The 24,685-nt window shown below is 44.6% G+C and overlaps 1 protein-coding gene across 2 annotated transcripts in view; it reads right to left on the bottom strand.

Annotated features, from left to right (window-relative positions):
• SLC12A7 (solute carrier family 12 member 7) overlaps positions 1–24,685 on the bottom strand; it is a 550,671-nt gene that overhangs the window by 101,349 nt on the left and 424,637 nt on the right. For both annotated transcript variants that reach the window (XM_082257548.1, XM_082257549.1), the window contains exon 19: positions 16,719–16,888. In XM_082257548.1, coding sequence (XP_082113674.1) covers positions 16,719–16,888 — 170 coding nt within the window. The remainder of the gene's footprint in view (positions 1–16,718; positions 16,889–24,685) is intronic.

Genomic DNA, 24,685 nt, shown 5'->3' with positions numbered 1-24,685 from the left:
ACACTGACCCTAGCCAAATGCAAAACTGGTGAAAAAAAAGTCAGAAAAGAGTACAGGAAAAAAATGTCATGTCCTCCACCTGTAAAACCATTCTCGTTTTGGAGGTTGTCTCTTTGTTGCCCATCTAGCGCACCTGTTAATTTCATTAACACCAAAGCAGCTGAAACTGATTAACAACACCCCTCTGCTACCTAACTGACCAGATTAATATCCCGGGAGTTTAACTGACTTGATTCTATGCTCTGATTAAAAAGTGTTCCGTTAATTTTTTTGATAAGCATTGGTAAAGTGGTTGTTAAGTCTCCACAATAAACTCCCATGACAGGTTCTCTTTTGGGGCAATAGTAATGGCAGTGTGTGTTTTTTTTTTCAGCAATATAAGCTCTAGCCACCTTTACCAAGCATTGCTTTTTGCATGAGTAGTCACACGGTTTTCTCAGGTCTTACTCCCTAGCAGATGGACTCCAGCGAGAGGAGCTCAAATTCCTCTGCTGGCTTAGTTTCAGTTTTAGGAGAGGGAAGGGGCAAGGAGAGGAGGGGCTTCACACAGACCAAAGAAATGGCAGAAATAGAGGGGGAGAGAGGGAGATACAGATGCTGCAGAAAGAGCAGGATAATGAAAGGATAAACATTGCAAACAATTATTGACACAAACCTAATGAAGGAAGCATCAAAGATAGGAAGGAAGGATCGATAAAAACAACGAAGGATTGGAGCGGGTCAATCGCAGTAAGGATCGGAGCAGGTCAATCGCAGTAAGGATTGGAGCGCGTCGATCGCAGGAAGGATCGGGCGGGTCGATCGCAGGAAGGATCGGGCGGGTCAATCGCAGGAAGGATCGGGCGGGTCAATCGCAGGAAGGATCGGGCGGGTCGATCGCAGGAAGGATCGGGCGGGTCGATCGCAGGAAGGATCGGGCGGGTCGATCGCAGGAAGGATCGGGCGGGTCGATCGCAGGAAGGATCGGGCGGGTCGATCGCAGGAAGGATCGGGCGGGTCGATCGCAGGAAGGATCGGGCGGGTCGATCGCAGGAAGGATCGGGCGGGTCGATCGCAGGAAAGATCAGGCGGGTCGATCGCAGGAAGGATCGGGCGGGTCGATCGCAGGAAGGATCGGGCGGGTCGATCGCAGGAAGGATCGGGCGGGTCGATCGCAGGAAGGATCCGGCGGGTCGATCGCAGGAAGGATCGGTCAGGCGATTGTTCATCCCTTGTGAAAGCAACAGTTGATCAAAAAAGAAAAAGAAGCTTTAAATAAAATAAATAAAAGCTAATAATAATAAAAAAAAATGTAAGTGCCCGCTCCCCTAGTGCTTATGTGTAAACGCGAAGGCATACATAAGTCATGCATGCAGATGTGAATGGTGATCGCACCACACACATGAGGTATCACAGTGAATGTTAGAGAAAGAGCAATACTTCTAGCACCAAACCTCCTCTAACTCTAAACTGATAACCTGTAAAGGCTTTTAAAGCATCTCTAACAGATTTGTAGGCAATGTAGTTTGGTACTGTTCCGCAGGTATAGGCAATTTTTCAGCGTATCATGTTTGGGATCTATTTACCCAGCGTAAAAATCTTTTATATTTTAACAAAAATTGAGTATTACCGTATATAGTGTTTGCTTCCAAAAAAAAACATTACATTTAAAAAAAAAAAAAATGCATTTGAAATAGCGCTGGGCAAATACCGTGTGACGTAAAAAATTGCAACACCCACCATTTTATTCTCTAAGGCCTCTGCAAAAAAAAATATGTTGGGGGGGGGGGGGTTCCAAGTTATTTTCTAGCAAAAAAACAGGATTGGAAAAAAGCCAACGTGGTACCAATATTTAAAAAGGGGCCGAGGTGTATCCCGGGTAACTATAGGCCGGTCAGCCTAACATCTGTAGTCTGCAAGATTTTGGAGGGGATATTAAGGGACCACATACAAGACTTTAGTAATGAAAACTGTATTATTAGTAGCAATCAGCATGGATTTATGAAAAATCGTTCTTGCCAAACCAATCTATTAACCTTCTACGATGAAGTGAGCTACCACCTAGATAAAGGAAAGCCTGTGGATGTGGTGTATCTGGACTTTGCAAAGGCCTTTGACACCGTTCCCCACAAACGCTTACTGTACAAACTAAGGAAGGTAGGTATGGACCATAAGGTGAGTACCTGGACAGAGAACTGGCTCCAGGGGAGAGCCCAGAGGGTGATGATTAATGAGAAGTACTCGGATTGGGCGGGTGTGGAAAGTGGGGTCCCCCAGGGTTCGGTCCTGGGACCAATCCTGTTTAATTTATTCATAAATGATCTAGAGGAGGGGATATCTAGTACAATCTCAGTATTTGCAGATGATACTAAACTAGGCATGCCATTATCTTCTATGCAGGATGTAGAAACCTTACAAGCGGACCTGAACAAAATAACGGGGTGGGCAACTACATGGCAGATGAGGTTTAATGTTGAAAAATGTAAAGTAATGCACTTGGGGGCCAAAAACCAGAAAGCAAGCTACTCACTAGGGGGGGAACCTCTGGGTGAGTCTAGGATGGAAAAGGACCTGGGGGTACTGGTAGACAACAGGCTTGGCAGTGGCATGCAATGCCAAGCCGCTGCAAGTAAAGCCAACAGAATACTGGGATGTATAAAAAAGGGGATTCACTCCAGAGATAAAGAGATTATTCTTCCACTCTACAAGACTCTGGTCCGGCCACATCTGGAGTATGCTGTCCAGTTCTGGGCACCGGTCCTCAGGAAGCATGTGCTGGAACTTGAAAGAGTCCACAGAAGGGCAACAAAAATAATTAGGGGAATGGAGGACATCAGCTATGAGGAAAGACTACAAGCTCTGAACCTATTCTCTCTGGAGAAGAGAAGATTGAGGGGGGGATATGATATCAATGCACAAATACTGTACTGGCGACCCTGGCATAAGGAACAAACTATTCAGAGAAAGGGAATACAATAAGACACGTGGCCACTCACTAAAACTAGAGGAAAGGCGGTTTAACCTTAAAGTGCGTAAGGGGTTCTTCACTGTGAGAGCGGTAAGGATGTGGAATTCTCTTCCACAAGCAGTCGTATCAGCAGGGAGCATTGATAGTTTCAAAAAACTGTTAGATGGACACCTTAGAGACCACAACATACAGGGGTATACAATGTACGGTTAAAAGCAAACACACACACATCATAGGTTGAACTGGATGGACTGTTGTCTTTTTTCAACCTCACTAACTATGTAACTATGTAATTTTTGACTTATCGTAAAAACGATTTCTCTGATGTTCATTGACGGACACAGCTCCTGATCTCCTTAACCATTGGGTTATACTGCCCCTTACAGGAGTGGGACACTAGGCAGAAAAAAAGTCTGGCTACACCTATGGGCAGTCCCAGGGGGTATACACCCTCTCTCTGCTATAGGTACTCAGTTTTGTTACAAGCAGTGTCAGAAGAATTACTACTCCACAGAAGGGTGGGTGCTGTGTCCGTCAATGAACATCAAAGAAATTGGTTTTACGGTAAGTCAAAAATCATTTTCTCTTTTTCATTCATTGATGGATACAGCTCCTGAACTTCTTAACCATTGGGATGTCCCAAAGCAGTGTTAAACATGAGGGGTGGGAACAGCAAAAAAACTCCCAAGGCTTACTACAGCCAACCTGGTAAACAGGAGCTCAACCAAAACAACTGGAGCTAACAATACACCCTCAAAGAGGACCAGGTCCTCTAAACTGCAGCCTGCAAAAACCTTGCGGCCAAAGGAAGCATCCGCAGATGCCAACACATCCACTTTATAGAACTTTGTGAAAGTGTGCACCGACACCCAGGAGGCCGCCTTGCAAACCCGTGTCACTGACGCCTGGTGACGGAAGGCTCAGGAGGCACTGAGCAACCGAGTCGAATGCGCCTTGACAGGGAAAGGAGGAACTTGACCCTGGATAAATAGACCTGAACCACCGTCTGTCTGATTCAGCTGGAAATGGTCTCAGACAAAGCAGACAACACTTTCCGAGGCCCATCTGTGAGCACAAATAGGGGGGTCTGACGTCCTAAAAGACTCCGTGGCTGCCAGGTACACCCCAATTGCCCGGACCACATCCAAGCCATGCAAAGCAATTTCCTTAAGATGTTTTGGCCCTGGACACAGGGAAGGCAACACAATGTCTTCATTCAAATGAAAATCAGAGACAACCTTTGGAAGGAACGATGGACAGGGGCGAAGAACTACCTTATCTCTGTGAACCACCAAGGTGAACGACAGGATAACGCCGCCAATTTTGACACCCTGCACGCAGAGGTTATAGCCACCAAAAGGGGCACCTTCTGGCACAGGGTAATCTCCAAAAGATTCTCAAAAGCAGGCTTCTGGAAGACAGAGAGCACCAAATTGAGGTCCCAAGGCATCAACAGACACCACACTGGAGGGGGCAAAAAAACTAACTCCCAGGAAAAAAAAAGTACGTACCAGGGAGTATGTGGCCAAGGGTCATTAAATGAAGACACCTGACCCTTGGTACCGCTTGGGTTTCCTTCCCAATCTTTTTCTAGCTTTCTTGCTACAATTCCTTTTGTTACAGTTTCTGCTCTACCCCCCTTTGAAGGAAGGTCGAGATCGGAGCCACCGAAAAAGAGAAAGGATAAACCCCAAGAGACTCATACCACGCAATGTACGTCTTCCAGGTACGATGGTAGATTTTCCTAGAAGCATATTTCCTAGTGTTTAACAGCGTTGGAATCTATGACTCAGACAAAAACTCTATCCACCAGCACCTGACATTCAACAGCCAAGCCATCAAAGCCAGCGACTGTAAAGCAGGATGGAAGATTGGCCCTTGGGACAGCAGATCCCCCTGAGAGGAAGCTTCCAAGGAACGTAGATGACTACCTGCACCAGATCGGTGTAACAAGCCCGGTGAGGCCAGTCCGGAGCCACTAAGATGACCGAAATCCCTTCTGCCTCGATCCTGCATAGAAGTCTTGGCAGAAGCTTGAGAGGAGGGAAGGCCAAAATCAGACGATACTGACCCCGGGGGGCCACCAGCGCATTTGTGGTGTCCGCCAGAGGATCCCTGACCGAGCCACAAACCTCTGCACCTTTCTGTTGAGCTGAGACACCAACAGATCAACCTTGGGGATGCCCCACTGAAGACACAACTGATGAAACACCTCTGGATGAAGGTATCACTCCCCATGGTCCAACGTTCTGCCCACCTTAGAATGCCGGCTACCTCCAGGCTGCCAAGACACTTCTTGTGCCCTTCTGGTGATTGAAATAAGCCTCGGCTGTAGCACTGTCCGATTGAATGCGCACAGGTCATCCATATTTCTGGCACAGTCTGATCGCTCAAAGTTCCAAGACATTGATCGGTAGTCTGGACTCTTCCAGTGTCCAGATCCCCATGCGCATCATTTTCGCAGAGGACGCCTCCCCATCTGGACAGGCTGGCATCCGTGGTGACCACTGTCCAATGCAAGAGGAGGAAGGACTTTGCCCAGCCGAAGTACCGGAGAACGAAGCCACCACATCAGGGTCTCTTTCGTTCCCCGGCTCAGCCGGATCTGATTGTCCAGAGACTGCAGATTCTAGTCCCATTTTGCCAAAATCTCTCTTGCAGGGACCTCATATGGAACTATGCAAACGGAAACCGCCTCGAAGGTAGACACCATCAGGCCCAGCACCTACATGCAAGTCCAGAGGAATGACCATCTGCTGGACAGCAGGAGACAAATTGCAGCCTGCAGTTTCTGGAATTTGTCCAAAGGAAGGAGCACTCTGGCTAAGGCCCAGTCCAGAGTCAGACCCAGATAGTCCAGAGCAGACTTTTGAAAATTCAGAATCCAGCCAAACTCCCTCAAATCTTGTATGGTGATTTCCAGGTTTTCCACCAGAGCAGTAGGAGACTCTGCTCGCAGTAGGTAGTCGTCCAAGCAGCCCAGTACCGCGATCCCCCATTGGCGTAACAACGCTAGCACCGCCACCAACACTTTCGTGAAGACCCTAGGAGCAGAGGCGAGACCAAAGGGTAACACTACAAACTGATAATGCTCCTCTCCCACGGCAAAGTGGAGGAAGAGCTGGAGACCGACACATATTTGAATGTGAAGGTAAGCTTCCTTGATGTCGATAGAGGCCAGAAAATGCCCCTGAAGCAGGGAAGCCACCACTGTGCGAATGGACTCCATTCTGAAATTCTGCTTCTGTACAAAGCAGTTCAGCGCCTCGAAGGTCCAGAATTGGATGCCCCTTGCCTTCCTTCCTGGGGACTGTAAACAGGTTTGAGTAAAAACTCCTGAAAATGTTCTGATGTCAGAACCAGGACAATCACCCTTTGAAGTAAAAGGTCTTGTATCGGCCTTGAAAAGAGCATGTAAGCAGACCGGGGACAGTCGCACGTTGGAAGGAAGAACCTTAGTGGAGGGTAAGAATGAAACTCGATCTTGTAGCCAGACCTCGTAGACCCACTTGTCTTGTACAAGGAAAGTCCACAGGTCCGGGAACCAGCGACGACGTCCTCCCATCCCAGATACGGGTGAGGGCGCACCTTCCTGTCTGCAGGGGCTTGTCTGCAGGTATGGAGAAGCCTGCTCTTGACTTGCCAGACCAAGTTCTTGGGGCTTTGATCCCTTATCAGTCAACCCTGAGGGACAAAAAAAAACTTATGAGCTGAAAAGGAGGGTCCACGTCTAAAACGATGGTCCTTGCCCTTAGTAGCCTGTGGAAGAAAGGTAGTCTACCCCTCTGTGAGTCCTTTAATGATGTCATTCAGGGTAGCGCCAAACAGGCGATCTTCTCGAAAGGGAAGATCAGTCAGGCCTTTTTAGAAGTCTGGTTCGCAGACCATCATTTGAGCCAAAAACACGCCGAAGGACCACTGCCGAAAAAGAGAGCCGAGCCATTAGGGGAGCCGCATCCAAAGAGGCATCACAGATAAACTGCAGCCCCTGGACTAGCTGGTCCGCCAGCTCAGCAAAGGCAGGGGGGAGCTACTCCCTTCTCCAGGTCACAGAGCAAAAGCTTAGCCCATTCGGTCGGAGTCTGTGACACCAGGGCAATGGTGAATATCAGCTTCAGTGCTGAACCAGCCAGGGTGTACAAATTGCAGGCCCTTAAAGGCCGGGGACTCTTCAACCATAAACATGGTTGCTTTGTTTAATCCAGAAACCGGAGGGTCCCCCACCGGTGGAACAGTCCACTTCTTAAGAAAGGACTCCTCATAGGGGTATCGCCTAGCAACTCGCTTATGGACTCCAAGGGGACACTTTGGTTGTTCCCAATCTTTAGTGACAATTCTGTCAAAATAGCAGGGGAAAGGGAACACCTTTGCCGCTCTGAATGGCTTGCAAGTGCCAAAGGGAACCTGCGCCTCCGTCACAGCTGCGTCCTCCAATTTAAGTCTCAAGCACAGATACAATCAGTGCGTCCTCCAGCGCCTTTTCGTGCGCAGTTGCAGAAGCAGAGGAATCATCCTCACTATCTGAGGATTCAGGGCGCGTGGTCACAGACCCAGCAGGGTGACCCATGTCTGCGGTGGCCGTATCAGATTTAGCATCTGAGGAGACAGATGAGGCAGGGGAAGGCAGGGGGCGCTTTATGTATAACCTTAATATTAAACAGCACTAGCATAAAAACAAATTCAAATGTCTTCACACTAAAAATGAAAAATAAAAGATTATGCACAATGTGATAAAATCAATAAACCACATAAAAGTGTTTTGGTTAAATCCAATAAATGTGATAAAAAAAGTCCAATCATCTAAAATTAACCAATATGGTGGAGGGTGCTCCAGTGCAGACGAAAATATAAAGGTGCTCCAGGTGATTGTGACCCCTCCAGGTTCCCCACTCACCAGAAAAACGGATCAATAAAGCCTGTAACCACTGGGATAAGAAACTGCACCAGGACTTCTCTTATGTAATGCCAGGTTGTTCCAGGTATTCTTAATCAAAGGTGGTCCTAGATTCCTCCATGGACCCAATACCAGAGATAAAAGACCATATATAGTGAAGTACGTTTAAAAAGATTTATTGCTTCAATCAAAAAAACATACTCAAAAACAACATCGGGAAAAGAGCAGTATAGTATCTACAGTCTGCCGCAGACACCGCTGCTGGTGTGCGTTCTACGGCGATCCAGGAAGCTTGATCCGTTTTTCTGGTGAGTGGGGAACCTGGAGGGGTCACAGTCACCTTGAGCACCTTTATATTTTCGTCTGCACTGGAGCACCTTGCACCAAATTTGGTTAATTTTATATGATTGGACTTTTTTTAATCACATTTATTGGATTTAACCAAAAAAAACTTGTGGTTTATTGATTTTATCACATTGTGCATAATTTTTTATTTTTCATTTTTAGTGTGAAGACATTTGAATTTGTTTTTATTCTAGCGCTGTTTAATATTAAGGTTATACACATTGTCTAGGTTTTTACTTGGTGAAACAGCAGCTGCATCATACACATATATTTATATATTTTATTATTCTCACAGTTGTCTAAAGAGCGCGGGTTTATATTATTATTTTTTAGGGGGCGCTTTATGCCAGCCAATCGCCCAAAAGCCACCTCCACTCGAGACACAAGGGACTCCAGGACTGCAGTCAGTGCATCGATAAATGGATGGGACCCAGGGGGCCCCGCAGCCCCAGGGAGGGAATTAGGTGGGGAGATGTGCTCCAAATACTCTGAAGGGGAAAAGGGAACAGCCATTTTATTTATCAAACATTTATTTATGATTATTAAACATGTATTTATGATTAGACCGATATATTGGATGTACAGTATCTCACAAAAGTGAGTACACCCCTCACATTTTTGTAAATATTTTATTATATCTTTTCATATGACAACACTGAAGAAATGACACTTTGCTACAATGGAAAGTAGTGAGTGTACAGCTTGTATAACAGTGTACATTTACTGTCCCCTCAAAATAACTCAACACACAGCCATTAATGTCGAAACTGCTGGCAACAAAAGTGAGTACACCCCTAAGTGAAAATGTCTAAATTCGGCCCAACTAGCCATTTTCCCTCCCCGGTGTAGTGTGACTCGTTAGTGTTACAAGCTCTCAGGTGTGAATGGAAAGCAGGTGTGGTAAATTTGGTGTTATCGCTCTCACTCTCTCATACTGGTCACTGGAAGTTTAGCATGGCACCTCATGGCAAAGAACTCTCTGAGGATCTGAAAAAAAATGATTGCTCTACATAAAGGTGACCTAGGCTATAAAAAGATTTCAAAGATCTTGAAACTGAGCTGCAGCATGGTGGCCAAGACCATACAGTGGTTTATCATGACCGGTTCCACTCAGAACAGGCCTTGCCATGGTCGACCAAAGAAGTTGAGTGCACGTGCTCAGCATCATATCCAGAGGTTGTCTTTGGGAAATAGACATATGATAGCCGCCAGCATTGCTGCGGAGGTTGAAGGGGTGGGGGGTCAGCCTGTCAGTGCTCAGACCATATGCCGCACACTGCATCAAATTGGTCTGCATGGCTGTCATCCCAGAAGGAAGCCTATTCTCAAGATGATGCACAAGAAAGCCTGAAAACCGTTTGCTGAAGACAAGCAGACTAAGGACATGGATTACTGGAACCATGACCTGTGGTCTGATGAGACCAAGATAAACGTATTTGGTTCAGATGATGTCAAGCGTGTGTGGCGGCAACCAGGGGAGGAGTACAAAGACAAGTGTGTCTTGCCTACAGTTAAGCATGGTGGTGGGAGTGTAATGGTCTGGGGCTGCCGGCACTGCAGAGCTACAGTTCATTGAAGGAGCCATGAATGCCAACATGTACTGTGACATACTGAAACAGAGCATGATCCCCTCCCCAGTATTCCAACATGATAACGACGCCAAACACACCTTCAAGACTACCACCATCTTGCAAAAGATGCTGAGGGTAAAGGTGATGGACTGGCCATATCATGTCTCCAGACCTAAACCCTATTGAGCATCTGTGGGGCATCCTCAAACTAATGGGGGAGGAGCGCAATGTCTCTAACATCCACCAGCTCCGTGATGTCATCATGGAGGAGTGGAAGAGGACTCCAGTGGCAACCTGTGAAGCTCTGATAAACTCCATGCCCAAAGAGGGTTCAGATAGTGCTGGAAAAAAATGGCGGTCACACAAAATATTGACACTTTGGGCCAAATTTGGACATTTTAACTTGTAGTGTAGTCACTTTTGTTGCCAGCAGTTTAGACATTAATGGCTGTGTGTTGAGTTATTTTGAGATGACAGCAAATGTACACTGTTATACAAGCTGTACACTCACTACTTCACATTGCAGTAAAGTGTCATTTCTTCAGTGTTGTCACATAAAAAGATAAAATAAAATATTTACAAAAATGTGAGGGGTGTACTCACTTTTGTGAGATACTGTATATGTTGTTAGAAGTCAATCTGTATAATAGCTGTTGTGTTCAAAATGCCATTTACACCTTCAGCTGTATAGATTGCTATCTAGGCCTTTAAACAACTACTGGAAGTAACAAGCCTATGTGAAAAACTATTCCGCATTTCAATTAAGATGTGACTTTAAAGAAACTTTAGATAGATAGGTCCCACCCTTTGTAAAACATATAAATTGTATTACAAGTCTTTAGCCAGGTAGAGTAATTGTTTTGAAACCAACACTATGTAATGTGATTGTGGTGCTCTCCAAACATGTCGTTCTATCTACATGTTTGTAAAAATAAATACATCTATTTTTCAATTTGGCTTCAGCAGTCAAAGTTACCCCTTTGAGTTTTGGTGTTTCCCCGTCAACTCCATGAGTCACCAGGGGGACCCCACAAAAAAAGTGTAAAACATTGCTAAGGGACAACCCCCACCGCTCTGGCAGCACCACCCGGTTGCCACAGAGCACCAATCATTCCTCAGCAGAGAGAGAGAGACCCCATCAGACTCACCACCTCGCAGAAACCAGGCACCACAGCCATGAGCCTGCATTGCACGAGTGGTCATCAGGAAACTAAAGGATCCTGGAGTCAGCACCAGGGGATGAGGAGGGGCTCTCACCGCTAAAATCACCACCCAGTGTGCTCCACTGTCATGGCCGCCGCTATTTTCAATGGCAAACCCACCGCAAAATGGCCGCCGGACTACAGAAATATGGCCGCCGTGCATGGAGCACACAGGCTACAAGAAAATGGCGGCACCACGAGGCACAGAGGAGGGATCCCTGGGCATCAAGGACAGGCCCAGGCAGGATGGGGGCCCTGTCAGGAGCCTCCACCAGGTACAGTCTTCCCCCACACAGCCGCTCATCTGGTCACCGGCGGCACACCCCTCCGCCAGCCCTGCCTCCACCCCTAACGCGCCCTGCCTCCACCCCTTGAGGTGAACCAGACCACACAGCCCTAGCATAAGTGGAGGGGGGGGTAGGGGGGGTAGGATGGGGGGTCAGATGAAGGGGGTGCCCGACAGGAAGGCGAGGAATCCGGGGTCCAACCGTCCCATGAAGGGGCCCACATCCACCCCAAAACCCTCCAGGGGGAGAGGGGGGGTAAGCCACTCACTGAACACTGCGACTCAGGCCAAAACCTGGTCGTATGTGACCTCGCAAGGAGTTTAACTCGCAGGTCAGCCCCCCCTCCAGTAGGGCTATGTCGTGGCCGACCTAGCGCAGAGTTGAGGTCTGCACGCGCTCGCTGGCCAGACTGGAGTGACCACTGGATCTAGATTATCCAGCCCATTGCCCAGTCCGGCAGCTGATTGTAGATTTCACAGGAAAATACCAGGACAAAAAATTTGTCAGGGCCAGCGATCCCAGCAAGGAACTAGGTCCTTACACCTGACTAGGTAGAAAAAAACTGACTACCTATAGCAGAGAGAGGGAGTATTCCCCCTGGGACTGCTCATAGGCATAGCCAGACTTTTCTGCCTAGTGTCCTAGTCCTGTAGGGGGCAATATAACCAAATGGTTAGGAAGATCAGAAGCTGTGTCCGTCAATGAACGAAAGAGAAATATTGAGTTTTATATGTAGAAGAGAAATGTCAGAATTGGTCTGGGTGGGAACTAATTAAAGGGGGGGGGATAGCTTCATAAGAATAGCATTGCTCTATTTAGGCAGGAGGGGAAGGACAGGGGGGAGATCGGCACTCATGCAGACTACAGAAAAGACAGGGAGAAAGGGAGGGGGAGATGCAGAGATGCTGAGGAGATGGATGACAGAGGCACGTAAACTGACCACGCTATCAGAGATCAGCAGCCATGATAAACATGGTCAGTTTACAGAGGGAAAGACAGGAACAAGTAGGATCAACCAGGTATTGTAGATAATAGAAAGGGACCATTGACATGGCAAAAGCACTGTGCTATAGCTTGTGCCCTAAATCTTTTTGGATCAGCTGAGAAGAAAAAAAAAAGGCTTTTAAAGAAGAAGCAGCAGCAGCATAAAAGCCAAGTGTCCAAATCAGCAGCTGTAACTGTTCTTAAAAGTGTAGGGATTAATAAAACTTTAAGAGGAAGTGTCCAGTCATTTAAAACCTACTTAACATTTCCAAGTACCCATCAGATACATTGAACAACCCCTCACTAAACATACGGTAAGTCTGAACAGACACAGCCTACACTTTGTCTAGTCCTGTTTTTTTTTTGACTGCACTGTATTTACCGTGTTACATGGCTGCATCTAACTGCCATCCTCCGGGCACATATTCATAAGCGAACAACTGTGTAATGGAAATGGATTAATAAACAAACATACTTCTTTTAAGAATGCTTACATTTACAGAAATTTCTGAGCATTTGTAACATCTGCCTGGTACTTCATTTAAATTAAAAACTTCTAAGATCAACCCATGCATGCACAGAGAAAAATTGGATTTTTGTACTTACTATAAAGTCCATTTCTCTGAGCTAATTGACGGACACAGCGCTCCATAAATCTTAACTAGTGGGTTATATTGCCTCCTCCAGGAGTAGGACTAGGCAGAATAAAAAACACCTGGCTACGCCCATGGGCCTTCCTCAGCTGGTATATTACCCCCCTCTCTGCTCTAGGTAATCAGTTTAATAGCAAGCAGTATTAGAAGTATCAGAACTTTATAGAGGGTTGGGTGCTGTGTCCGTCGATGAACTCAGAGAAATGGATTTTACAGTACAAAAATCAAATTTTCTTTTTCGTTCATCGACGGACACAGCGCTCCATAAATCATAACTAGTGGGACGTCCAAAAGCAGTGCCAAAAGGAAAATGGGGGGTGGAGAAAACAACTAAAGGCTAAACATAAGAGCCCTTAACCAGGACACAGGAGCCCCATCTAAAAAATCAAGGTTTAAAGAAAAAACACCCCTCAAGAGGGAACAGCCCCTCTTAAACAGCAGCCTAAACGTCGCAGCCAAAGGAAGCATCTGCAGATGCCAAAGTATCTACCTTATAGAATTTTGTAAAGGTATGCACGGACGACCAAGTGGCCATCTTGCAAACTTGCGATACTGAAGCCTGATGACGGAAGGCCCAAGAAGCATTCAGCGCTCAAGTAGAATGCGTCGTGACAGGGAAAGGTGGAACCTGACCTTTAATGGAATAGGCCTGAGTCATAGTCTGTCTTTGGGCAAGGATGATGGACAGAGATGAAGAACTACTTTATCCCTATGGACCACTAAGTAGGGACTGCGACAGGATAATGCCGCCAATTCCGATACACTGCGGGCCAAGGTAATAGCCACTAAGAATGTCACCTATTGGGATAACGCAAGCAAAGGGCATCTCCCGAATATTCTCAAATGGAGGTTTCTGGAGAATCAAAAGTACTAAATTTAAATCCCATGGTGGCAAAAGAGTCCGTACAGGTGGAGCCACAAGTGGAACCCCCTGAATGAAGGTATGAACTAAAAAGTGCGTGGCTAGGGGTCACTGAAAGAAGACTACCAAAGCAGACACCTGGCCCTTGATGGTACTCAGGCCAACTTCTGATCAATGCCCTGTTGAAGAAAGGTAAGATCCGAGCCACAGTAAAGGATCGAGGATGAGCACCAATCGACTCACACCAAGAAATGTACGCTTTCCATGTAGGATGGTATAGCTTGCTGGAGGATGACTTCTTCGCCTTCACCATAGTAACATAGTAGTTGAGGTTGAATAAAGAAAATAGTCCATCCAGTTCAACCTGTGTAGGTGTGGGTGGGCGTATTCATTTCCCATACCCCGAATGTTTTGATCCTTGAGATGTACGCCCAAGAGTCTTTTAAAAGTAGCCATACTCCCCGCAGTAACTACCATTTGTGGTAGAGAATTTCACAGTCTAGTAGCCCTTACTGTAAAGAACCCACCGCGTAGCCTGAGGTTAAAACGCTTCTCCTCTAATCGCATTGTATGGCCTCGTGTCCTCATACATTCTTTGCCACTGAATAGTTTTTTTCTATGTTGATATCACAATTGAGGTATTTATAAATTGCTATCATGTCCCCTCTCAGGCGTCTCTTCTCCAGGGAGAACAAATCAAGCGCTTGTAAGCGCTATTCATAATTTAGGTCCTCCAATCCCCTTATCAGTTTAGTTGCCCTTTGCTGGAATCTCTCCGGCTCCAACACATCCCTTCTGAGGACTGGCGACCAGAACTGTACAGAATACTCCAGATGTGGTCGGACCAGTGTTTTATAAAGTGGTAGGATTATAGTTTTATCTCTGGAAAACATCCCCTTCCTAATGCATGCCAATATTCTGCCGGCTTTGGCAGCTGCAGCTTGACATTGCATGCTATTGCTAAGTCGATCTTCTACTAAGACCCCCAGATCTTGCTCTATATTTGATTCCCCCAGAGGTTTTCCCCTAAAGTGTATTTTGCTTTTATGTTTTTTGTCCCCAAATGCAACACCTTACACTTCTCCACATTAGTAGGGATCACTGATCCAGACAGACCTCTATCCCTCAATACCTGGCTTTCAATAGCTAAGCCATTAAAACAAATGACTGTAAAGCAGGATGGTAGATCAGCCCTTGGGGCAACTGGTCTTTTTTGAGAGGAAGCCCCCCCAAGGGACGTTTACAGCCACCAGGATGATTGGAGCCAGGCTAAGGGAAAATGGCCACCATCAGCTACAAACACTGAAGCATGCAGACCGGATCTTTCCTGCACCCTCTTCAACGCTGTACCCTCTGTTTAGGGGAGACTCTGCTGTGCACTCTGCAACGGTCACTGCACTGGGACCTCCCTGCACTATACCCACACTGCAAACAGCAGGGCATGAACCTAGGGATCTCCTACACTGGGACCCCCTCCAGACTACAAGGGCGGGACACACACACTATCCCAGGACCATTACAGAGTAGGGATAGTGGGGGGGGACCCCAGGGGTCTCTGCTGCATTCTCTGCCCTGGAACCCCCACCAGACTCTAGGTCTAGAGTCTGAGGGGGGGATTTAAGGATGGGAGCAGGTCAGATCGTCCCTGGAGGTTACATGCGTCCACTTAAAAGAAAACCACCAGAAGGGGAGAGGGGGGACTGTACTTACCCCTCCATGGTCACCTCACCACCGAAGAAGGGGTGCTGTCGGCCAAGGGACCGATGCAACTCAGACCCAAGACCAGTCATATGTGACCCTGCGAGACGTTTAACTCGTGGGCCAGCCTCTGTCAGTGAGGCTATGTCGCCGCCAGCCTAGCGCGTAGCTTAGGTCTGCATGCGCTCGCTGGCAGGGCTGGGGGGACCACTGGATCTAGAATATCCAGCCCGTCGCTCAGCCTGGCAGTTGATTGTAGATCTCCTGAGAGAAAACAAAAGAAATGTAAGGAAGGAGAAAATTGCTAGGACCAGAGATCCCAGCCAGGAGCCTAGGTCCTTATTCCTGACTAGACAGATTAAAACTGATTACCTAGAGAGGGGGGTTATATACCAGCTGAGGATGACCCATGGGCATAGCCAGGTGTTTTTGTTCTGCCTAGTCCTATTCCTGGAGGAGGCAATATAACCCACTAGTTATGATTTATGGAGCGCTGTGTCCATCGATGGACGAAAGAGAAAGCCATTTATAATAGATATTGCATTGCATACAAGTGTGTGCGCAACAGTAGCTGTTCATGGCACTAAGGATTTTACTTGCTCTGTAGTTTTGCATATAGAATTTTAAAATCTGCACAATAGGCATTGGTTCTGGCAAACATCTAGAATGTGTGAGTTGATCATTGGCTGAAATTTAGAGAAGCCATGGTGAACTGTCATTTGTTCTGCCCACTGAGTTTCCCCAATTCAACATGATATACATTTTAAGAGAATTCCCCAGGAAATGTAAGTTCTCTAGGGTGCAGTAGCCAGAAGGGCCCATGCCTAAAATCAAGTTTCAAATTTTTGTTTATGTGTTGATTGTAGCTACATTTTATTCATTCTTGTTCTTTGAAAGAAAAGCCTAAAAGCATGATAAAAGAATCATGATCATGTAAGACTGTATAGGTGTAATCTGTGCCCACACTTGTATACAGTAATACTTACACATATCTTAAACAGTCGTATGATTTTAGCACTACAAAAAAACTAAAAATGACTAAGCATGGCGGGACTTTGAAAGACTCATCATTTAAAAATGATGGATTTTGTGAATGTACAATAAAGTATGTTTTTAACTGTTAATTTGTGTTCTGCCTTCAAAGTCCTGCCATGCTTAGTCGTTTTTAGTTCTTTTGAAAGTCTAATAGGGATGTGGAACTTATAGGCCAATTTGACATTTTAGCACTACAAGTTCCCATGTCACAGAATAGTATGGACAGTCAAAACAGCTTACTTTATGTTGGTGTAATAAAAAAGGAAGTAACATTAGCATTCCACCATCATGAACAATCCACCAAATATCAACATTCCCCTCACTGAAACGCTCTTGGTTGGTAGGAAATGAATCAATGTTCTTTGCAACAAGTAATGCTTGCTGAGCTGTTGTAGCGTCCCGTACTGTATCTGGTAGAACACAAAAATTTAAATTTAGATATTTTTTTTATTTTTTCAGATACATATTAATAATATTTATCTACATCCATCTAATTAACCACTTGCCAACCGCCCTATAGGAGTTTTACTGCTACAGTGTGGCAGCTGTGAGCATAATCTCACACACACATATTATATATATGTATGTGTATATGTGTATTTGCGGGTGCTGGGCACTCAATGTCCTCTGGCACCTGCCCATAGTCAAAAAACACAGAATGGTGAGCTACCTAGAATCCCTTTCTTCTCCTAGTAAAAGCAGCACATATAGTACACAAACACTGGCTATGCACAAAGTTAACCCTTCGATTGCCCTAGATGTGTAACACCTACCCAGTCAGTGTAATTAGTACAGTGATGGTGCATATTTTTGCACAGATCACTGTATTAGTGTCACTGGTTCCTGCAAAGCGTGAAAAGTGTCAGTTAATGACCGACTGTCTGCCGCAATATCGCAGTCCCGCTGATTGCCGCCATTACTAGTATATAAAGTATAAAAAATCCATAAATATATCCCCTAGTTTGCAGATGCTAGAACGCTTGTGTAAACCAATCAATATATGCCTTTTGGCATTTTTTTTCTCATCAAAAATATGTAGCAGAATACATATTGGTCTAAATGTATGAAGAAATTTGATTTTTCTCATTTTTTTATTGGATATGTTTTTATAGCAGTATTTTATTTATGTATTTATTTTTTTAAATTGTCAATCTTTTTTGTTTAGAAGGCAAAAAACAAAAAATGCAGTGGTGCCTAAATACCAACAAAAAGAAAGCTGTTTGTGGGGAATAAAAAAAAAAGGCAAATTTGCATGACCGCGCAATTGTCAGTTAAAATAACGCAGTGCCGTATAAAAAAAGGGGCCTGGTCATGAAGGGTGGTAAATCTTTCGGGTCAAGAGGTTAAAGGATACTGGGATTTTAAATAGATTCTGAGCGCTAAAACCATCATACAATGCCTAGTACAATGTAAATATAAAAAGATACCTCTTAGCAGAATACTCATCTCGTTGCACTGGTCAGCGTTCACAGGGCCAGTACAATATATATAACTATGGCAGAGTCCGATTATCTAGATCAGGGGTGTTAAACTCAATTTCTTTGCAAGCCACATCAGCATTATGGTCGACTTCAAAGGGCCTGTTGTATCTGTAAGACTAGATATCCAGAGCACCCTACTCCCCCCATACATCAGATGTCAAGTGCCCACCCGCTATCAGAGGTCAAAAGTCCCCCACCCCCCCTTACATCACACAGTACATTCCCTTTACCTTGTGCAGCTGTGGATGGAGCTGGGAAGCAGAAAGTGCAGGGTCACAGGTCTCTGTGTTGATTCCACAAGTCCCTCCCCCATACAGTTAAACACTCCCCTAGGCTCACACTTAACCCTTTGATCACCCCTGGGTTAACCCCTTCCCTGCCAGTGTCATCATTACAGTAACAGTCCATATTTTTAGGACTGATTTTTGTAGTAATGTCACTGGTCCCAAAAGTGTCAAAAATGTCAGTTAGGGGTCCGATCTGTCTGCCGCATTACTAGTAAAAAAATAAAAATAAAAATGACAAATCCTTCCCCTATTTTGTAGACGTGATAACTTTTGTGCAAACCAATCAAAATACGCTTATTGGGATTTTTTTTTTACCAAAAATATGTAGCAGAACACAAATTGGTCCAAAAGGATGAAAGAAAATTGATTTTTACTTTTTTTTTTTGGGAATGTTCTATAGCAGAAAGGTAAAAAATATTGTTTTTTTCATAATTGTCGCTCTTTTTTTGTTTATAGCACAAAAAATAAAAATATCGCACAGGTGATCAAATACCACCAAAAGAAAGCTCTATTTGTGAGGAAAAAAAAAGGACATCAATTTTATGTGGTTAAAGAATTTCTTGTTTGGATTCAGGGATCCCTGCATAGTTAGTCACTGACCTAGGGTTTAAATGCTGGTGCAGGAAACTCCCACCATATGTGTTGGTTCCAGGTTAGTGACCCACTAAGCACTTAGGCAGGCCATACACAGTTCGAATTCTATGAGTTCCTGCTGAACCGGCCGAGATTAAAATCGTGTATGGGCAGGCTGAATGTACCAAGTTGATCAACAACCAGCATGCCAGGTTTTACCTGTGATTAGCGGCTGCTAAAGCAATAACCCCAGCCGGGAGAAGACAATGGCAGGAGGGATTCCTGTATTAACACTGTCTGGTCGGCCTAAGTTAGAATAAGAATGAAAGTGCTGATAACGGTAACTTTAAAATGACAGCAATGGCAACACTGATATTTTTATCTTCACACAGTTTTGTTAAGCAACAGGTTAGTCCATGTGACCTAATTAAAGCGGAGTTCCACCCTGAAATTTTTTTTTTCACCGTCTGCTTGCTTTAATTTACCTGAAAAAGAATTGGATAATTTAACATTTTTTTTTGTTGCCCAGAAGCTGTGCAGAAGCTGTGCAGGGATGACACGCCTGCACTGGAAGTGACGATGACGAGCAGGGCATTCCGGGACTCCGACGTCACCGAAGAGGCGGCTCTGGCTTCAGCTGCCCACACCTGAGATGGCAGCGCTGGACAAGACATTTTCAAGGTTAGTATTTCTTCTAAAAGGTAAGTGAAACAGGGGACAGTTCAGAGGCTATCAATGCTTAAATGCACTAGCCCTGACTGTCTCGGGGGTATTTTTTATCTAAAAAAAAATTTCTAGGGTGGAACTCCGCTTTAAGTATACTAACCAACCTCTACTGATGAAGTCCACACCCGTGAGACAAAATGTGTATAGGGGGCAGAGCGGAGCATGAGTCATCTCATGACCATCACTGTCCGGGACTGTTTGACACATGCGAGATTTACAGTATCTCACAAAAGTGAGTACACCCCTCACATTTTTGTAAATATTTTATTATATCTTTTCATGTGACAACACTGAAGAAACTTTGCTACAATGTAAAGTAGTGAGTGTACAGCTTGTATAACAGTGTAAATTTGCTGTCCCCTCAAAAAAACTCAACACACAGCCATGATTAATGTCTAAACCGCTGGCAACAAAAGTAAGTACACCCCTAAGTTAAAATGTCCAAACTGGGGCCAAAGTGCCAATATTTTGTGTGGACACTTATTTTCCAGAACTGCTTTAAACCCTCTTGGGCATGGAGTTTACCAGAGCGTCACAGGTTGCCACTGGAGACCCCTTTCACTCCTCCAAGAAGACATCACAGAGCTGGTGGATGGTAGAGACCTTGGGCTCCTCCACCTTCCGTTTGAGGATGCCCCACAGATGCGCAATAGGGTTTAGGTCTGGAGACATGCTTAGCCGGTCCATCACATTTACCCTCAGCTTCTTCAACAAGGCAGTGGTTGTCTTGGAGGTGTGTTTGGGGTCGTTATGTTGAAATACTGCCCTGCGGCCCAGTCTCCGAAGGGAGGGGATCATGCTCTGCTTCCGTATGTCACAGTACATGTTGGCATTCATGGTTCCCTCAATGAACTGTAGCTCCCCAGTGCCGGCAGCACACATGCAGCCCCAGACCATGACACTCCCGCCACCATGCTTGACTGTAGGCAAGACACACTTGTCTTTGTACTCCTCACCTGGTTGTCGCTACAGACACTTGACACCATCTGAACCAAATAAGTTTATCTTGGTCTCATCAGACCACAGGTCATGGTTCTAGTAATCCATGTCCTTAGGCTTCTTGTCTTCAGCAAAATGTTTGCGGGCTTTCTTGTGCATCATCTTTAGAAGAGGCTTCCTTCTGGGACGACAGCCATGGAGACCAGTTTGATGCAGTGTGTGGCGTATGGTCTGAGCACTGGCAGGCTGACCCTCCACCCCTTCAACCTCTGCAGCAATGCTGGCAGCACTCATACATCCATTTCCCAAAGACAACCTCTGGATATGACACTGAGCACGTGCACTCAACTTCTTTGGTCAACCATGGTGAGGCCTGTTCTGAGTGTAACCTGTCCTGTTAAACCGCTGTATGGCTTTGGACATCGTACTGCAGCTCAAGTTTCAGGGCCTTGGCAATCTTCTTATAGCCTAGGCCATATTTATGTAGAGCAACAATTCTTTTTTTCAGATCCTCAGAGTTCTTTGCCATGAGGTTCCATATTGAACTTCAGTGACCCGTATGAAAGAGTGAGAGTGATATCATTAAATGTAACACCTGCTCCCCATTCACACCCGAGACCTTGTAACACAAATGAGCAACACGACACCGGGGAGAGAAAATGGCTAATTACGACATTTTCACTTAGGGATGTACTCACTTTTTGTTGCCAGCAGTTTAAACATTAATGGCTGTGTGTGGAGGTGTTTTGAGGGGACAGCAAATTTACACTGTTATACAAGCTGTACACTCACTACTTTACATTGTAGCAAAGTGTCATTTCTTCAGTGTTGTCACATGAAAAGATATAATAAAATATTTACAAAAATGTGAGGGGTGTACTCACTTTTGTGAGGTACTGTGTGTATGTGTATGGATATAAAAATTCTACACACCCCTGTTAAAATGTTAGGTTTCTGTGATGTAAAAAAAAAAATGAGACAAAGATAAAACATTTCAGAACTTTTTCCAGCTTTTATGTGACCTATAAACTGTACAACTCAGTTGAACAACAAACTGAAATCTTTTAAGTGGAGGGAAGTAAAAATAAAAAACTAAAATAATATGGTTGCATAAGTGTGGACTCCCTTAAACTAATACATTTCTGAACACCTTTTGATTTTATTACAGCACTCAGTCTTTTTGGGTATGAGTCCATCAGCATGTCACATCTTACCAATATTTGCCCACTCTTTGCAAAAACACTCCAAATCTGTCAGAGCATCTCCTGTGCAGTCCTCTTCAGATCAACCCACACATTTTCAAATCGGATTCAGGTCTAGGCTCTGGCTGGGCCATTCCAAAACATTAATCATCTTCTGGTGAAGCCATTCCATTGTTGATTTGGATGTATGCTTTGGGTCGTTGTCATGCTGAAAGATGCAGTTCCTCTTTATGTTCAGCTTTCTAGCAGAAGCCTGAAATTATTGTGCCAATGTTGAATGGTATTTGGAACTGTTCATAATTCCCTCTTCCTTGATCTAAGGCCCCTCTTCCAGATTAAGAAAAACCCCAAGGTATGATGCTGCCAACCACTATGCTTTACTGTTATTATGATATTATTTTGATGATGTGCATTGTTGTTTTTGCGCCAAACATATCTTTTTGGAATTTAGCATCATCAGACCATAACACATTGTCACACATGCTTTTCGGAGACTTCAGATGTGTTTTTTGCAAAATTTAGCCGGGCTTGGATGTTTTTCTTTGTAAGAAAAAGCTTTGTCTTGCCACTCTACCCCATAGCCCAGGCATATGAAGAATACGGGAGATTGTTGTCACATGTACCACACAGCCAGTACTTGCCAGATATTCCTGCAGCCCCTTTAATGTTGCTGTAGGCCTCTTGCCAGCCTCCCTGACCAGATTTCTTCTCGTCTTTTAATCAATTTTGGAGGAATGTCCAGATCTTGGTAATGCCACTGTTGTGGTATATTTTCTCCACTTGATGATGACTGTCTTCACTGTGTTCCATGGTATATCTAATGCCTTGGAAATTCTTTTGTACCCTTCTCCTGACTGATACCTTTTAACAATGATGATATCCCTTAGCTCTCTGCGGACCATGGCTTTTGCTGTAGGGTGTGACTAAGACCTACTAGAACAGCTGAAATTTATTTGGGGTTCATCGGAGGCACTTTAAATGATGGCAGATGTGTACTGACTCCAATTTAACATGCGTTTGAATGTGATCGCTAAATTCTGAATTCTTATGCAACTACAAAAATGTTTATTTGTGAACCATTCCATTGTAGATGTTGCTTTATGTTTTGGATCATTGTCTTGTTGGAAGACAAATCTCCATCCCAGTCTCAGGTCTTTTGCAGACTCCATCAGGTTTTCTTCCAGGATGGTCCTGTATTTGGCTCCATCCATCTTCCCATCAATTTTAACCATCTTCCCTGTCCCTGCTGAAGAAAAGCAGGCCCAAACCATGATGACAGTGGGGATGGTGTGTTCAGGGTGATGAGCTGTGTTGCTTTTACGCCAAACATAACGTTTTGCATTGTTGCCAAAAAGTTCGATTTTGGTTTCATTTGACCAGAGCACCTTCTTCCACATGTTTGGTGTGTCTCCTAGGTGGTTTGTGGCAAACTTTAAATGACACTTTTTATGGATATCTTTAAGAAATGGCTTTCTTCTTGCCACTCTTCCATAAAGGCCAGATGTGTGCAGTATACGACTGATTGTTGTCCTATGGACAGGATCTCCCACCTCAGCTGTAGATCTCATCGAGATTGATCATGGGCCTCTTGGCATCTCTGATCGGTCTTCTCCTTGTAGGAGCTGAAAGTTTAGCAGGACGGCCAGGTCTTCAAAGATTTGCAGTGGTCTGATACTCCTTCCATTTCAATATTATCGCTTGCACAGTGCTCCTTGGGATGTTTAAAGCTTGGGAAATCTTTTTTTATCCAAATCCGGCTTTAAAGTTCTCCACAACAGTATCTCGGACCTGCCTGGTGTGTTCCTTGTTCTTCATGATGCTCTCTGCACTTTAAACGGACCTCTGAGACTATCACAGTGCAGGTGCATTTATACGGAGACTTGATTATACACAGGTGGATTCTATTTATCATCATTAGTCATTTAGGTCAACATTGGATCATTCAGAGATCCTCACTGAACTTCTGGGGAGAGTTTACTGCACTAAAAGTAAAGGGGCTGAATAATTTTGCACGCCCAATTTTTCAGTATTTTATTTGTTAACAAAGTTTGAAATATCCAATAAATTTCGTTCCACTTCATGATTGTGTCCCACTTATTGTTGATTCTTCACAAAAAATTACAGTTTTATATCTTTATTTTTGAAGCCTGAAATGTGGCAAAAGGTCGCAAAGTTCAAGGGGGCCGAATACTTTTGCAAGGCACTGTTAACTCTTCCTACTCCCAGCAAGACTACATTGTTTGCAAGCTTCCCAAGAATATGAAAATAGACACAACCCTCTACATGGGATTTTTTAGGGCGAGTACAAAAATATATATAAAAATTGATACATGTTAAAATAGTGTGAAAACTAAAAAGAAACCGTAATGCGGTCATAGTGGAAGTTATATACATTACACCAGGAAAACCACATAGTTCTGTCGGCTATAACATCATGCTGACATAAATACCCAATGCGTTTCAAACTTTATATTTTACAGTCTTTTTCAGGGGTAAGTGATTGTCAAATATATCTTTCTATACAATAAATAATATAATTATCATAATGTATAAATCAAAACAAAAAGTTATCATAGCAAGATAGTTACTGACCCCAGTGGGTATAATACAAGATAGAAGAAACGACATTATTTAAAATCACCAAGGAACAATTTAGTGTTGCCTGCTGTCAAGAATCCACCATTGAGAGGGGCGGGAGGGAGAGCTCCCTCTTTCCACTGGAGACACCCAAAAGGGTCAGAGTCCCTACAGTGTCTGGGGTGTAGGACAAAGGTAGCCTGCCAAATAGAACAGTACAGTATGAGCATAAATGGAAGTACTAGATCCCCATAAGGTCTGCCTAATGTTGAAAGGAGACTTACTTCTCATAAGTAGTATAGCCAGCCACTTGGATCAAAGAGATTATTACAATTAGGAAATCTCAAAGAAGTAGCTATAAAGGGAAAACATTCTTACTCGGTATTAAAGATACTGTGCCTAATGGGGGATATATATTGGGG

The sequence above is a fragment of the Pelophylax lessonae genome (genome assembly GCF_965119305.1).
Source record: "Pelophylax lessonae genome assembly, chromosome: 5".
Classification (NCBI taxonomy): Eukaryota; Metazoa; Chordata; class Amphibia; order Anura; family Ranidae; genus Pelophylax; species Pelophylax lessonae.
Note: the sequence above shows the minus strand (reverse complement) of the source record. Positions and strands in the feature narration are given on the sequence as shown.